The 18240-nt window shown below is 41.4% G+C and overlaps 1 protein-coding gene across 1 annotated transcript; it reads left to right on the top strand.

Moving 5' to 3' along the window:
- Positions 1 to 3435: 3435 nt before the first annotated feature.
- On the top strand, positions 3436 to 8333 carry LOC308089844 (insulin receptor substrate 1-B; the record flags this gene model as incomplete). Its single annotated transcript, XM_080434776.1, has 2 exons — positions 3436 to 3799; positions 5146 to 8333. The coding sequence occupies 2 exons, from the start codon at positions 3436 to 3438 to the stop codon at positions 8331 to 8333; spliced, it is 3552 nt and encodes a 1183-aa protein (XP_080290902.1).
- Between the last annotated feature and the right edge of the window lie 9907 nt (positions 8334 to 18240).

Genomic DNA, 18240 nt, shown 5'->3' with positions numbered 1-18240 from the left:
AATAAATCAGTACAGCTGCTGTTCCCGTCAGAAAGATAACGATAGGGCCCAGTATGTCAAACATGCTGGTTAAAAACTTTGATTCATAATGCAACAATTTTTTGTTTGTTTATTTTTGCTATTTTTGCTTTTGCTTATGATGATTGTAAGCATGACCCATGCTTGGTTTTAACAAGTGATTTGATTGCCCAACAAAACATAGATTTAGGCCTACCATTACTGGGATACACTATATTTTGGAACAAAAAAAAAACATCAAAACAAAATACTCTTGAACTGCACCCATGTCTCACAGAGATGGAAGGTAAAGTCAGTGATATTTTTTGTTCAAATAAGTGTTAAATAGCTCTATATTTCGATGCGTAAGATTCCTTAAAGCATTGCCGTGTGTGGCATACTGTAGACCTGCACAGTGGTATGCAGCACTTATGTCGATGCAGTAATATGCAGGCAATGTTAGAATGTGATTTGTCTCCCTCTTGAGAGATGTTGCTTAGCAGATAAGGTGATGCCATTAGCTGGGAACCCACACACTTTCACCAATGGTACCGTTTATTTGAAGCAAAAAACTAATTGTTGTAAGGCAAGCACTACAGCATTTCATACTTTGTCTATTTGAAAATACCTGATCCACAAGCTCACAACGTATCCCATTGAAACACAAGCTAGATCTGCTATTTTTGGAGAAAAAAACCCCACAAATTTAGAATCATTTGAGTTCTTTAACTTTGGTACTCTAAATATATTTTGATGCCAATACTCTTGTGTTTTTACTGAAGTAAAATGTTTAATAGGCTACAGGCTTTATACTTGTAAAAGAGTATTTCCACGTGGTGCTACTTTTACTTAAGTAAAAATCTGAGTAATTATTCCACCGCTGTTTTTTCCTTACCAACAGCCAGTCGATAAGGAATGACATCTGACTGCCTGATTGCCAGACTTGCTATATGGCAACATAGTCACTCAAACCAATTATTTGCACCAATGTTGGTTCTTTAACCAAGATTAAACCCCTGAAGAGGAAGCACAATTCAGTGTCAAGATCAGAATCAAGAACCAAAGGGGCTAATGTGTGTGTAGATCTGCTTTCTCTAGATTTCTTTTCTTAATCTCTCTGCCAAATACTGTATGTATTTCTCTGACTTGAAGCAGAATGTATAGGCTATTGGTCATCTACTTGTAAATCAGTTATGCATTTGATTAGTCAGTGTGTCACTTTACATTTATGGGATATTTCGATACGCAACACCGTTGTGGAGTATAAATCAGGCTTACACTCTAGACATGATGGTCTGTAATTGTACATATTTATGTTCATTCAACGCTCAATATTAATGACACACTTCAATATCAATAATCAAACAGCTTTATCAATGTAATCTGATTGCTTGGGGAACTTGTATGCTGACGAGCAGGGGTGTTGTGTAAAAGCTTGTACTTGAAAGGTGTGTAGATGAATGTAAGAGTACTGGGAACTTTAACAAAGTGGGTCCTTTGAAAATCTGCATGTATCTGCATCTTCGTCTTAAGCATTAAGTTTATGTAATTTATGAATTATCCTTAACAGCCCCCCCCCCTTACAAATAATGTATAATAAAAACATATGCAGTGTGAAGCTCCCCCATGCAGTGGTGAGCTGCGTATTCAGAGAACCAAGATTCAGATTTTGAAGATAGCCACACGTTTTGTCATACTGTACATACTCATGAATCTCATTAACCATTATTACCATATTACCGTCATTATTTGACTATTTAGTATTTGTTTTGGCAGGTTTAGTTCTCCAAAGAAGGAACGTGTCATGTTTTTACATCTAGAGCTTAATACATGCCCGTATAACAGCTATACAATGGCATATCACAAATGACAAAGCATGTTATTATCACTTCATTGAACATGGTAGCGCAGGCAGACAGATAAAATGAGTATTTATCAAGAACCATAGTGGATCACTGGTTCTCAAATAGTAACGTAACAAGGGCCCCCCAGGGGTCGTTGTGTGTGTGTGTGTGTGTGTGTGTGTGTGTGTGTGTGTGTGTGTGTGTGTGTGTGTGTGTGTGTGTGTGTGTGTGTGTGTGTGGGGGGGGGGGGGGGTGGAACCAATTGTACACTCTCTAAGTTATTATGGTGGTCCATGACCATGGCCAAATGCATACCAAACTGGGGGTCCTTAATTAAATTAAAACGTTTGAGAACCTCTGCCATAGACAGCCTATAACCCAGTTCTGAATGTGCAGTGTTCCTGAAATGAAGCAAATATCTGCATCTATCCAGATAATCCCTCAAACTGGGTTTTTTCTTCCCTAGACCAGGCTGCTTTCTTCTCACATAAGAGAATCCCCTGTGTTTGTATTTAACACTATCTTAATGATAGTTAAATTACCCACTTCCATCCTTTTGTCCCGATTTTGGGCATGTCATTATAGGCAACATTTAAAAAAGATATGCCTTTTTAAGTATAGCAACAACAACAACAAAAGTGTGTGTGTGTGTGTGTGTGTGTGTGTGTGTGTGTGTGTGTGTGTGTGTGTGTGTGTGTGTGTGTGTGTGAGAGAGAGAGAGAGAGAGAGTGTGAGTGTGAGTGTGAGTGTGAGTGTGAGTGTGAGTGTGAGTGTATGTGTGTGTGTGTGTGTGTGTGTGTGTGTGTGTGTGTGTGTGTGTGTGTGTGTGTGTGTGTGTGTGTGTGTGTGTGTGTGTGTGTGTGTGTGTGTGCGCGTGCGTGCGTGCGTGCGTGTGTGTGTGTGTGTGTGTGTGTGTGTGTGTATGTGTGTGTGTGCGCAGATACTGTTGCAGTATGGCCTATATGCAAAACAGTGGTTCCGAAACGTTTTAGCTAAAAGGACCCAAAAGATTAGATAATTTTGCTCGGGACCCAAACTACAAGATCTATAACTAACAAACTCATAGATCTACAAGCTCACAACGCCTTGCAATCATAGAGTTAAAAGCTTGCAATGCGTTGTGAGCTTGTAGATCGCTATTTTCACTACTTCTTATACATTTGTTTTTGAATGTATGGAATTTCTTTGATTTTTGGTATTTATTCATGAAATTATTTTGAAAAGATGTCTGAATTTGTTTGTGATTTTTTTTAAATGATTAAAAACAAAATGTGGGAAATGAAAGGAAAAAAAGAGGATATTTACTCGCGACCCATAAAAATTGGTCCGCGACCCAAAGATGGGGCCCGACCCACTGCTTGGGAAACAGTGATGTAAAATATGCTTTGGCTCATTCTCCTCCGCTGAGCTCTCTCTCTCGTGCACATGTTGGACAGACGATCATAGCCTCGGACTTCAATTTTAGACATGATGGGGAGGACGACAGACATGTAGCTAGAATGGATTAATAACCGACGCACGGATTGGGGGGGATTTTTTTTTCCTTTCAGAAATCGCAAAAAGCACAACAAGCATCACCGTTGCTTATATTGCCATGGAGAACCAAGCAGCAGCAGAGCAGCAACAGAGCTATGAAGATCATGATGTCCAGAAGAGCGGCTATCTCCGCAAACACAAATCCATGCACCGGCGATTCTTCGTGCTGAGGGCGGCCTCGGAGCTCGGAGGACCCGCTCGGCTGGAGTATTACGAGAACGAGAAGAAATTCCGTAGTAAATCACCTGTCCCCAAAAAAGCCCTCAACCTGGAGACCTGCTTCAACATCAACAAGCGGGCGGATTCCAAGAACAAGCACATGATCGTTCTGTACAGCCGTAGCGAGAGCTTTGCCATCGCTGCAGACAGCGAGGAGGTGCAGGATGAGTGGTACCAGGCACTGCTGGACCTCCACTGCAACTGTAAGCCATATTAAAGACACATTTATGTGATTGATATGATATCCCCTCTTTCAGGTGTGGGCCTGAATAGGCTGCTGTGTTATTTTCGAGGCTACATTTCGCTCGCCATTGGTGATTGTTCTTTGCATTAAAGGGATAGTTCACCCCAAAAAATTACTTATTTTCCATCATTTACACACCTCAAGAAGCTTTGAATTCATGAAGATTTTTTTTTGTTTTTGTCGCATTCCTAAGCCAATAATTTGATGACCGGTCATCAAACGAGTGGCTTAGGAATGCGACAAAAACTAAAAAATCTCCATGAATTAAATGCTCCATGGGGTGAGTAATCGATAGACAAACAGTCATTTTGGGGGTGAACTATCTCTTTAAGTCATTGACTGATTTACATGATTGAAACGATATGTTGGCTGCAGGCCTATTATAGCTCATTTCGCACGGTGCTTTTAATTTGAATAAATTAGCCTATACGATCATGCAATAGCCTACCTACTGTGGGCTTTTAACCAGGGAGCAGGTGGATCCGATTGAATAGATCAGCAGGATGGATGGGCGGCATGTGCTGTTTTTTGGCAGCAAAAAACCTCAATAAGCATTGATCGAATGTACAATAACAGGGTAGATCAATGTATGTCAGCCCAGTGTCATTTGATGCATGAAATATGTCGTAGGGCGAGAGCCAGCATAGAATAACCCTAATGGGTTATTATCATCGTTTTCGTGGCAGATGTAGACTGTAGCGCAGTGGAGACATGGCATCCATTCAGGGAATGCATTTGATTATAGCGTGGTCTACTCTGTCTACTGGAGCCTGTGTGTTTTTGTTTTTCCACACAGCTCTCTCGCTGTCGTGCGCTTAACCTACATTTGTGTTATATGGAGCTGCTGGTATAGCAGGGAGGAGGTCGCATCATTCATCGGCGCTCCCTCATTGGAAAATGTATCTCTGTTGGTTTTCCTCGTGTTTATGTTGTTATCGTTATGCTGTAGTGGACCCCCCCCCCATGCTTTATTGCTTTGCACTGCATTTCAGACAATCGTGTAAGATAGGCTATAGTCTACAAGGCCAGGAGAGATTACAGTGTATGCGTTTCATGAAACTCCTGTACTGACCAAGACTGTTGGCTACATGCATCTATGCCTGTAACCTGTGGTGTACTATTCTGTTTAAGAATGGTGCTCTTTAAATTGAAATTTAACAGAGCATCAACCAAATACTCTACTTCTCTACTTTTCTTCTCTTTTTTATGTTTATTCTTTCTCATGTCTGATACCTTTCATACTGTACATTGATTTTAAATTCTTCGCTGTCTGTATTTCTCATCAATGTTTGTTTGTTTTTTTAGGTAAAACTCCTGATGACTGTGGCAGTAGTGGTGAATGTAGCTCTCCATCTCCTGTTCCTACATTCAAGGAGGTATGGCAAGTGAAGGTGTGGCCAAAAGGTCTTGGACATGCCAGGAACTTGGTGGGCATCTACCGACTGTGCCTGACAGACAAGACGGTCAACTTTGTCAAAATCAACTCAGATGTGGCGTCCGTTGTGCTGCAGCTGATGAACGTGCGTCGGTGTGGCCATTCAGAGAACTTTTTCTTCATCGAGGTGGGTCGCTCAGCGGTCACGGGCCCCGGAGAGTTCTGGATGCAGGTGGATGATTCCGTTGTGGCACAGAACATGCACGAGACCCTGCTAGAGGCCATGAAAGCCCTGAGCGAAGAGTTTCGCCAGCGCAGCAAGTCCCAGTCAGTGGGGACTTCGTGCGGCGGTGGCACTGCCTCGAACCCCATCAGTGTCCCAAGCCGTCGCCATCATCCAAACCTGCCTCCGAGTCAGGTGGGCTTCTCCAGACGTGCCCGCACCGAGACCCCTGGTACAGGAGGCAACAGCACCAGCACTTCTCCCACTTCACGCCACGGATATCCAAGGGCACGGACTGCCAGCATCGGGGCCCGGTCTGAGGAGGGAGGGGCATGTGCCAGAGGGACTTGGGCTAGTTCCAGCCCAAGCCTTAATGGATCCTGCTCTACCACGCCCACTCTGAGGCCCAAGCCCACCAGGGCGCCTACTCCTGCTAAGATTACTCTCAGCCTGGCACGTTACACTCCCAACCCTGCCCCCTCTCCTTCCCCGGCCCCAAGCCTCTCCTCCAGCTCCGGTCATGGTTCAGAGTGTGGGTTAGTGGGTGCAGCTGTGGGTGGTATGGCGATCTGTTCCTACCCCCGCGTTTCTCAGAGAGTCTCTGTCTCAGGCTCACCCAGTGACTATGGCTCCTCAGATGAGTATGGCTCCAGCCCTGGAGAACACTCCCTGCTCCCCAGCCTTCCTGGGGGATCACACGGGATGGCTGGACATCACATGCATGGAGACGGCTCCTCCAGCTACATAGTCATGGGACAACAGCGAGATGTGTTCCTTGGTTCCCACTCCCACCACCACCGCTCTAAAGGCAGACGGATGCTGCGACGTTCCTCCACCAGGGAAAGCGAGGCAGAGCGAAGGCTGCTGAGCAAGAGGGCGTCGCTGCCTTCGGCAGCCCATGACCACCTCACCCTGCACAGGAAAGACGACGAGGATGATGACGACGAAGAATACGCCATTATGTCTCGGAGTGCTAACCGAGAGACCTTTGCATTGCATCAGGGCTCAGGGGGTCTGGCAGTGGGTGGAGGGCATGCTGATGTGTCAGAGGGGACTAGGAAGAGGGTTGACAAGAGCAGGGCAGAGGTGGATGCTAGGGGCCCCGTGGATAGCGGCTATATGTCAATGCAGCCCGGAGTGACGGCTCCTCCTGTTTCACTTCCTCTCTCTGTAGGCATGTCGGATGCTGGCGTCAAAGCTGGGGCTGACGACGAGTACATGGCCATGACCCCCAACAACAGCGTGTCGCCTCCTCAGCCCATCCGCCAGCCTATCACAGAGGGTTACATGGTTATGTCACCTAATAGCAGCTACTCTGCAGACATGCACGGGCTGGTCAGGTGGGAGAGCAGGGCCAGCATGGAGAGCCGGGCTGCCAGTGACTACATGAACATCTCACCAACCAGCAGCAGATCAGCCTGCGGCACGCCACCCTCCCACCCGGAGCAGCACCAGCTACAACCGAAAATGTTCAACTCCTACTTCTCCTTGCCGCGGGCGTATCAGCACACTCTCTATACCCGCTTTGAGGATGACTTAAATCAAGGCAAAGGGAAAGAGGACAGCAGTGGCCGCGAAGGTGCAGGAAGGAAGGCACACAGCAAGAGAAACAAAATCACAGCAGGCTCTGCAGGAGGCTGTCAGCTCTCCCTGTCCTCCTCCTCATTCTCCTCCAGCTCGGCCAGCAGTGAAAGCCTGGAAGAGAAGTCCATGTCAGTGGCAGCAGGGAGAGGGTTGAGTGTATTGAGAGCTGGAGCAGAGTACAGGTGTGGGGGAACAGGCACGAAAGATGGACGTCACCAGCAAAAACGCGTATCAAGCGGCAAGAGCCCACAGCAGCAAAGGAAAGGCCGTCCCCTCAGCATTTCTTCAGACATGTCTAAAGCCAACACCTTGCCCAAGGTGAAGGAGAACCTCTTGCCCTCTGTGTCTCAGAACATCGGTGAGTATGTCAGCATTGTGTACAAAGGAGACAGCGAGTACAGCCGAGGGAGGCTGTTAGGGGAAGCACACGGACGCTCAGTGATCCATGCCATCCATCAATCAGCCCTCTGTCATCACGGCTCTACCAACCTTCCCCGGAGCTACTCCGCTCCACTGTCCACCTCTGCCGAATACGTCAGCATGGACTTTGGGAAGTCACTATCCCCCCTGACTCCTGTTAGATCCACGTTCAACGCCGCCCCACAGTGCCCACCAGCTGTTGCCCCTAAGACCCGGGAAGAACGTAATAGGTCCTCTCCTCTGGCGGCAGAGGGCAACACAGGGTATAGAACGAACATAACAGTGGCACCAACAGATAATCCTACCCCATTTGCAAACAGCACCAACACGGGTTCAGATCCCCTCCCACAGAACTCCAACATTGCAGCACGCCCCGCCATCCATTCTGGCCAGCCCTCATCTATGGCTCAGGAGACAGATGTAGGCCTTTCGCCGACCAAGTCCTACTCGTCACCCGACCGAGGCAGCAGAATGGTCCGAGGCGACCAGCAGGGCCGGCGATCCCACCGTTCAGAGGCGTTTATTACATCGCCTTCTCTACCACGCCGCCAACCCTCCACTACCTCCCTCTTCCCAGAGGGCAGCCAGGTAGCAGGCCATCGACATGGGTTGGAACACCCTATGTGGGAGAATGGACAGACTTCTGCCACGCCGCCAACTCAAGCCTCCTCTGCGTCTGCTGAACAAGGCCTTAATTACATTGACCTTGACCTGGCCAGTAAAGAGAACCCTCAAACTGGGGGGGAACGTACAGCCGCCACTGGAGCAGCTGGTGTGGGCAGCAGTGCCGTCTCCAGTCTCAACAGTTATGCCAGTATTGATTTCTATAAGTCAGAAGAGCGGAGGGCACACCAGAACAGCAGGAAAGACGGTCAAGGTAAGGGCTGCTGAGATTGTGAAATCGTCACTTCCTCTGAGGTTTCGATGAACAAATGGTGTGCTGGTATCATAAAGACCGTTAATAGACTCCCGTGGGAAGGAGTTCGAAAATGTATTAAACGCACACCATCATTAGCTGCTTTTAATGTGTGAGTCCAACTGACATGACTGATAACTTCATGTCATACCTGTAGACAGCTGTTACTATATGTAAAGTAAAACATCACTCTTGATATTTGGAGAGCAACGTTCATTTTGGAGTAATCTCTGAGAGTGCACATACTGTAACTGAAAATGTGTTAGGAGCAACATGCTACTCATTTCAGTAAAGGTCACATGTGAATGTCACAGTCACATGTGAATGTCTGTTCTTGTCCATTTAAAAACATTCAAGTGAGATGTATGAGGGAGGATGAAGTGCATTAGTTCATTAAGACCAAATGGTTCAAGGGTTCTAACTGTCATAGATAATTAGGCCCAACGGAGGAGAAGTTGTTGTTTGTCTGTGTGACTACAAACCTATGGCGTTATGAAGTATGGGACTTAACACAATAACCTACAGTATGATGATGAGAGGCAAGCCTCTATTTAAAACAACAATGTCAGAATTATGGACATTTGACTGATTACATTCAAGAAACTGGATGCAACACGCATAATCAATAGACAAAACTGATATAATCATCCTGCTTTAACCACCCCCTATTTTATACCGAGTTTCACGATGGTGTCATGGCTTCACACAGCGAAAATATCTGAACTGCAAGCGCACAACACATCGCGATGCAATGCATTGCGAGCTTGTTGAAAATAATGGTGGAAATTGTGAGAATTTTCTCCTATAATGACATGCCCAGGTTGAAAGTGGTTACAGCCTGAGCCTGTCCTTTAGCTCCAAAATGGTGAGCAGCTCTGTACTACCAGTGTGTGGGCTGTCACTTATTATCACAAGTGGGTGCTCAGAGAGGAAAGCCAATTGATTTGTCTGCTGCTTATGAGATATTTAATATAAATGGAGATAGAGGGGATAGAACACAAGACAGGTGTTTATGTTTTTATGCGGATGTGCTAGTGCCCAGAGGATTTCTCATGACAGCTGCTATTTGAGGTTTTCTACACAGGAAGGATGAAGTGTTTTACCTATTGTATGGAATCTGCTGAATGTGGACATTTGATTTTAAGATGGATTTATTTGTGGGAGTTTATGTTTATGTTTATAGCTGGCAGGGGTTGGCTGCAATTTTAGAAGTTTACAAAATATAGTCAAAGGAGATATAATGTTGATATTTTAGAATGGATAGAAACATTCTGAGGCTGTTGTGCCGAGGGTCCTGCAAATTGCAAATAATAGCATCCAGCGTTTATAACACCTTGTTGCAGCAGTTACACCATTTGCATCCCAGACTTTTATTGTCTGCATTTACAATATAATAATTGGCCGCCCTTTGGCCCCTTCCTACCTGAAAACCTACCCACATCTTCCAAGCAATTCATACCTGAAAGCCCCCCACAGATATGAGGAGTGGTGTAATTAAATATCTAATACCTAATAGATCAAGGTATGTTGGTAAAGCGTTGTATCCTGTAAAACCTGATGGACAAACTTGCTCAGTAGCATGGTGTTTACATGCCTAACTCGTCATCAAACTTGTATTGTTACTATGATCAAATGTATGTAATGATATGTGTAAAAGTGTTTACACGATCAATGTTTGATATCCAGTACTCATGTACAGTAATCATCATATTTAGATTCAAATGTTAGTGTACCTAATGTACTTTGTTGACTGGGGTCCCCAGGGGTCTTTCCGAGGCACAAAATAGGGATTATATGGTTCAAGTGGTTAATGTAGCTAGTTCCATGTTTAACCAAATGTTAAACCCCCACTGATCCCAAGCATCTGTCCTGCTGAAACATCCTTGACCAAAATATAAAAGCTCTGCCTGCACTGAGGCTCAGTGTTGCTAACCCTGCATTCAGGTCCCCACAGGGGCCAATCCACAAAAAGTTGAGTACTGTAGTGTAGATTTACACAGTTGTTTACGTGATAAATGTCAAATACACTCAAATACATGTCGAAAACAACACATTATTTAGAGTAGAAATTTATTTTTTACCCCCTTTTTTCTTCCTAATGTAGTCTTTATGCCAATGAATTCCTCCCAACACACATTTCTGTGTTGTCACTGCAATGCTAATCTCTCAAGAACAGATTCTGCACTGCGTTGGAATCTGTCGGTGAGGTTCGTCATAACATGTGCGCATGGGCGTGCCATCAGATCAGGAAGCGGGCCGCGCTTTACCCAATCAAATGTAGTGGGCGGGATTCACATGTCCGTCGATCTTTCCCCCTCGAAACAAACCGAAACTAATTTAACAATAGCGTCCGCGGAGCAGACAAAACCACGGAAAGATATTCACATTTTAACTTACTCTTTCATCATAGAAACAAGTGGGCTTATAACCAAAACGATCCATGTTCTCTGGGAGAAGTGGTGTTAGTGTTCCGTGTAGAAATATTGTTAGTGGGAATGAAAACATAGTCGCACCAACCGGAAGTGATGCGCTGAAGGCATACACAAAACACCGGTTTCCTTGCGCTCTGGCTCTACGTTTTCGTCCTCCCAGAGCCAACAGACATAGAACAAACAGCAGAGGGCGCTGTTTTTCATTTTCAGTTGGCGATGGGTTCCCAGATTGCTGCAATGCAGGTTTGTTACAATGTGCCACGGTCACTTTGATGAGACGTCATAAAAGAATGGCTCCTTCACATGACACATTTCACATGCACATTTACATTTTGTTGAGGTTAGTTTTGTTATATGGCATTGAAGTGAATGTATTAGCATCTTTTGACAAAGTGAAAAACTATCTGTAGATATTAGTGATGAGCGGGCCGACCCGTAACCCGCGGGTCAACCCGCGGGACGGGTGGTCGAGTCAGGATTTCAGAGGCAATTATGCGGGCTGCGGGTGAGCGGGTCAGCCGCTCTCACAAAAAAAAACAAAAAAAAAACTATTTTGAACAACATGCTTGTTTATTTAGCCCATGACAATGTTGTGCTACTGTAGACATTGGCGACTTTGGGTACTTAAAAGAGCGTTATATAAATCTGAGCTATTATGATGATGATTATCTTTTTTTCCCCACCGCGGGGCGGGTTGAGCCATAGATTTATATATGGGTTCGTGGGGCGGGTTGAGGCGGGTTGGGTTCCGTGGCGGGGCGGGTCATGAAAAAACCCAACCCGCACATCACTAGTAGATATATAGCAATGTTTTTCAACAAGGTCTTTGAGAAATACTGTCTCTTGTAATGTTATTCTTCAGTATAAAGTTCATTATTTGCACATCATGTAATTCGCAAGTCAATATTCTTTCATTTGTGTCTAGGTATTGCATTTATTTTCTGTTGGGGTTATGGGGGTCTGAAACTGTATGCTTCAAACTAGAATTTCTGTACTATGTGATTATTATAATATTACACTGTAAAATCCTGAGCATTCATTTAAAGGACCGTACCGCTGTCAATACATGCCACAACTTGGTCATATATAGTAGTTCAGACCATCTTCTCATTAATTGTTTCATTTTTATATTTAACCTTTGTTCACATTTTCTCCATAGTCATTAAAAAGGTACCAAACGTAATAACCTGAATAATCAATTTAGTCAATGTTGACTAAACATTGTGCATTTAAGAAGTCATTTATGTTCAAATTTAATTTGTAAATCAATCTTTTCCCCAGGGTCTATTTTCGGCTAGACTTTTAAAAGCAATCCACACGTTTAAATATTTCATTAAAAGGCTTTGTTAACATACTGTAACTTGTAAGCTGTACTGTAAGAAATGAAGGCCCCTGTCAGGTCCATGCCAATTAATTAATTAAATGAACACTCAGGATTTTCTGTGTTTCTTCCTATTACAGTATGTTATTCATACAGTAGATATTAATTATTATTCTCATTCTCTTTCAGATTGATTCTGGAATGGAACATGACACTGGTACCTGCTAGCACCACACAGCCTGCGAGGGAATGGTGGGCAACCCTGTCTATTTCCAAACCACACCTTAAACTGGGATTTGAATGACTTTTAAACCATAGATAAGTCATTTCCATCCCCTTTGTTGGTTGCTGTTAGCCTAATATGTGCCAAACGTTCACAGGTCTCATCAAACAGGGTTTGTTAAAGTGAGAAAAAAATAATCCTCCAGCCATTTAAAAGGGATTACTCCTAACATGTAGCCAATGAGATACACTCACACATTCACGCACATGCACGCACTCGCACGCACGCACGCACGCACGCACGCACGCACGCACGCACGCACGCACGCACGCACGCACGCACGCACGCACGCACGCACACACACACACACACACACACACACACACACACACACACACACACACACACACACACACACACACACACACACACACACACACACACACACACACACACACACACACACACACACACACACACACACACACACACAGTGGCAGGTGAGTTTGTCTTGTTTTGATTAAAACAAATATTTTACCCTTAATTTAACTTTTAATATTGATAAAGGATGTTTTGATATGATAAAAAAGGATACACTTAATTTATGCTACAGACATTATTATACATTTAAGTAGATTAAATAAGTAACCCCTCCCCAAGCGCACGCACGCACGTGCACGCACGCACGCACACACACACACACACACACACACACACACACACACACACACACACACACACACACACACACACACACACTGTCATTGAGCTGTTGTAATTCAGGTCAAATGTTTACATATTATTATTATTTTCTTCTCTTTTAAAATATTTGGAAATTACGTATTTTCCTATGCCATTTTTGATGGATCAATCTACCCCAAACTTTAGGAGAGGCATTGGTTAGAAGCATCAACTTGTAGAAAGCAGCCCACTTGGTCAGCCAGATCATCAACCCCGTGCCCATCTAAGCCTTATTTATATTTTATCGTATCAGCACATCACTCATGGAAAATAACTGATTTTCAAGCAAAGACTGTATAAATATATTATAAATTAGTATGAATTAGGTTTTGACAGTAATGCACCAATTTAGTTTTTGTGCCCTGACAACAGTAAATATAATTTATGAAATAAAATAATATAATAGATGAATAAAACTTATGCCGTATGCCAAGTCATCCTTTATCCATATTTGAAGTTAAACAAGAGTAAAGACTGACTTAAAATAAGACCAAAAAACCTACAGAAAAACAACAAAAAACAAACAGATTGGTCAGAGGATTCATACTATAACTCGTCTCATATAGTGCATATGATTGCTCAAAAAAGGCATTATATTCATAATCACATTTTCTTGTGCTACAAAAGGATTTCAAAGTACATTTTGTTTCTGAGACCTAAACAAAATAGTTTCTCATGAAGTGGCAATTAAATACATTTTATATAACTTCAAGATGTCTCCGCCCATGCACTAAATCCTTAAAGAATTTAAGCATTTAACTATACACTAACTGTATACTGTAGGGCATAGCAGTGGTGGCCATTTTATTTTGTGGTTCCACAGATAGAAAGCCCATTCATTTATCCCATAGAGATTTCCGAAAATATTTATATTTTAAGCCTGGAACCAAGCCATCCAGGCTCCTGGTGAATCATGAACATAAAACATTTGATTCTGTGTCAAAAGATATTTGAAAAACGCAAAAAAAAATGTATTTATTAAATATAGTATAATATAATTAAATATTCAAATATTTTTTGGACACAAATCAAATGTTTTATGGTTATGATTCATGATTCCTGGATGGCTTGGTTCCAGGCTTAACATAATTTATATAAATATTTTCGGAAATCTCTATGGGAAAAACGAATTTCTATCTGTGGAACTACAAAATGGCCACCACTGCTATGCCCTATACTATGTATATTATGTATGCATTCTTGTGCCAAAAAAGGAACTGATTAATTTGTATGAAAATCCACCTGCCACTTTAATTAGACTTTATCTGTAGGTAGTGGCTTTGAACAATGATTTCCTTTTTAAGTTGTAATTAATGTGCTCTATTTAATAGAGTACAAATAATACACTATTATGTGTAATAGAGTCAATTACACATGAGATAAGTATTATATCAGAACCGCTGGGAACTTTTTTATGAGTTCACATAAGATAACGAATGTGAATTTGACACAAATAACATTTAATGTGGCTGCTATATTTCAGATGTGGACTCGTGTTTAACACTTGAATAAGATGTGAAAGTCGTTTTGAGTAACAAATTAAATTGCAGTGATAATCTAGCAAGATATGAGTAATAGCTGTGCATTGAATCAACCAGCACAGTACACATATTATGACCAACAGAACATCAATTGACATTTGATGTCATTTAGACGGTGGTTCTCAACCTGTGGGCAGGGGCCCACTGGTGGGCCAAGAGGGCAAATCATTGTTATTATTTTTTGCTATGAAACCTTAAAAAAATGTATATATATATTGTGATACCATTAAATAGTTCCATTGATCCAAGTCAGAACAATATCAATTGATTGATCATTAAAATATACATGCTCTGAAAATGCACGCGGACCACCCATTTGACTTCTTAAGTGGTCAGATAGGTGGGCCGCAAATGCTTTTCAGATTTTCAAATGGGACCTGATCCAGAAAAGGTTGGGAACCGCTGATTTAGATGACAGGGGGTTGGAATTAAAATAAAAAAGGAAAGGAAAAACATGTTTAAAACACCTAACTACAGCCTAAATAATGCACATTACACAAAATGCTATACATGCCAATGAGGGCAAGGCTGTGAATAATACTGATAAAATAGAACAAGACAGAAATCCCTGTAATTTACTTAACACTTGATTTACTGTACTTTAGGCCTACTTGTTGATCTCAGATGAAAATAAGATACCAGTTGAATACTTGAAGAAACTTTTGAAATACATTTTTCTAAATTTGTAGCACAACAAAATCAACAAAAGGTCAATGAGTAAACACTTTTTGAGCAACCGTAATTATATAGTATACTATACCACTATAATATACTATAGTATACTATAAAGTATAAGTAGAACAAAAACGATAGCATATACTATAGTTACTATGTTTTTCTTCATTTACCTGTTATCAAAACAATAGTGACATATTATACATTATACAATGTTACATAAAAAGATAAACAGTATACATATAATGGTTGATACTATATAGCCTAGATATCTATATACTCTTTTATAAAGTGCCTAATTTCTGATTGTAGCTGTTTTTACACAGATAATGGTCTGTGAAAATGGAAAACAAAAAAGTATTGTTTCTTTCTTTACTCTAAATTGTGAATATGTTTAAATTTACCGGAGACATAATGGAAACTTATATTGCTATCAGTAAACCATAATCAAATTGCCTTACTGTGTTTGTCAGAAATATTTAAATGTTTTTTGTTATGCTGTGCCTAACACTTCAGCCACATTGTTAGCACTGTTAGGCTTCATCTAGCTGATACTTAGCCCAAACCACAACTCTCTCGCTCCCTCCCTAATTTGGAACAATAACAAGCGAAATACCCCAAACAGTATGACTGTGCAAATCATGCCCATGACCCATTGGGTATATACATTAAAATTACCATGAATATTTCACTGTTGTGAAATCAGCAACATATTATTAGGCTAATTCAAAGGACTACTAATTAAAGAGTAGACACCAAAGGCAGTCTTGTATTGGAAATAATCCTCAAAGTTGGTTTATAGAAAGTTTGCACATTTTCTTCCGTTGTAATGGTAAGCCAACCGGTACCAATTTTAGTTTTAGCAGTTTATTCAATGACAAAATAGTTATCAAGTAAATTTCAATTGATTTGAACATGTTTTCCCTGATGTTACCTATCTGCTCTCTAGATTGTGCTATAGCACTGTTACTGCCTCCCAAATCAGGAAGTGTTGACCACAAATATATAATATTTCCGTTGTGAAATGCCAAACATCTTAAAGATTATTTGACAATACAGGGCTCCGTGTTATATCATTGGTAGGGCTTCATTTACACCGCTACACCATACCTCACTCTACCAGATTTACAAATCAAATATTCTCCCACTAAATTGCATCTGAAGGGACACTCAAGTGCCTGTCTGTGTGACTACTGGTCTGATAATTAACTACTTATCTTCAGACACTTCAGATACAATGCATGTACAATAATTCAAACCAGCTCCTAAAAAACGTAGGTCTTCCATGCATTTTACATACTGTATACATTGTAGAATAGAATTCAACCAACATCCCCTTGCATTAATTTTCTTCTGGCACCCAAGGATTGTTTCCTTGGTGTCTCATAGCTTTACACTTGAGACCTGTGAGCATGCAGGGTTGGACAGAAAGATAATGCAGTGTTGCAGCAGCACTGATCAGTTGGATGTCTTGATTTGTTAAAATCTGGCTTATTGGGTCATTTTCTGTTTTCATTTGTGTCAAAGCTTTTACTACTTAAAGGAGTAGTTCACCCAAGAAATGACGTATTTTCTATCAATACACCCCACGAAGCCTTGAATTCATGGTGAGTATGGTCAATAGAGACTCCACCGGCCATCAAATTATTGGCTTATTATTAGCATACATTCAAGGCTTCATGGGGTGTGTAATTGATAGAAAATAAGTATTTTTTGGGTGACCTACTCCTTTAAGCCCTACATACTTCGCCATACAACAAATAGTGATAATAGTCGATCTTCAAGCTCACAACGTGTGGAGATCTGCTATTTTCATCAAATGTTTGCCTATTTTTGCCGAATGTCCGCCTATTAAGACGTGTCCAGACGTTAGGGTTCATGTGGTTGAAATAATTTATTGACCTTAGTTGTATGCTTTTATTTTGAGGAAGTGTAAGTGTCACTTTTAGGAAGTGTCAGTCATATTTTCTTTGTTTTTCGTTTTTTTACATTTATGCATTCAGTTCCATGAAATGGATTGAGCATAGCCCATTACTGCCAGTAGCTTGTGCTCATTACTGAAAATACTATTGCCAGTTTCTTAACAACCTGTTATACAGTGCAGTATGCATATACTAAATGGACTAGTCATACTTTCATGACTAATGGTACACTTATGCTACTTTTCTTGATGTCTTAAAACCATTTTTATAATGTATTTGTTATTCCTTAAAAGTTGTTATTGTGAATTTGATATTTCTATTATTTGGATTCTCTTACCTCATTATTTCAAATCCAAGCAGACCTATCAGTTGATTTTAAGCCCCTTGGAGCGTCTGAGAAAGGTTAAAGCTCTTATTGACTTCATATATTTGAAGAGTATGGATGAAACCTTTTCTTTTTTTAAAGAATCCAATGGATATTATTCAATATATTTTCTTTTTCCTGTTCTTCAAAACTACTTTTACTGCCACAGGCTATCCTCTTTCATTTATTAGTTTAAAAAAAAACAATACAGCAATTATGAGTTATGAGAAATCTGTCAAGTCTAAAGATTTTACTTTTCTAAAATGCAGACTCGATATCCCTTCAGAATATTGAGATACAAAGTATTTAATATAACTATTTATAAAGCACTTATCAAAACAATGTTGCAAACTGATTTACATAAAACTCAAGAGATGAAATAAAATCAGCAACAGAATAAAATAAAATATAAAATATAAAGTACAGTGAGAAATAAAACAAGAGAATCGAACAATACCATTTTTTTAAATCACATTTTTAAATTATGGAAAGACCTTTTCATAAAAGTACATCTTAAGAAGACACTGATTTAGCAAAGCCTGAGCTTGTCAGGCAGGTTGTTTCTAGGGCTGAGTGGCCCTGGCCATAAAGGCATGGTCACCCCACTGTTTGAATCAACTGTAGCCATTCCCAACCTGTGGGCCGCGAGGGTACTGCAACTGG

Source organism: Gymnoscopelus braueri, assembly GCF_963280865.1.
Source record: "Gymnoscopelus braueri genome assembly, chromosome: 8".
NCBI classification, from domain to species: Eukaryota; Metazoa; Chordata; class Actinopteri; order Myctophiformes; family Myctophidae; genus Gymnoscopelus; species Gymnoscopelus braueri.
The sequence above is the reverse complement of the archived record's forward strand: the minus strand, read 5'-3'. Positions and strand labels throughout refer to the sequence as shown.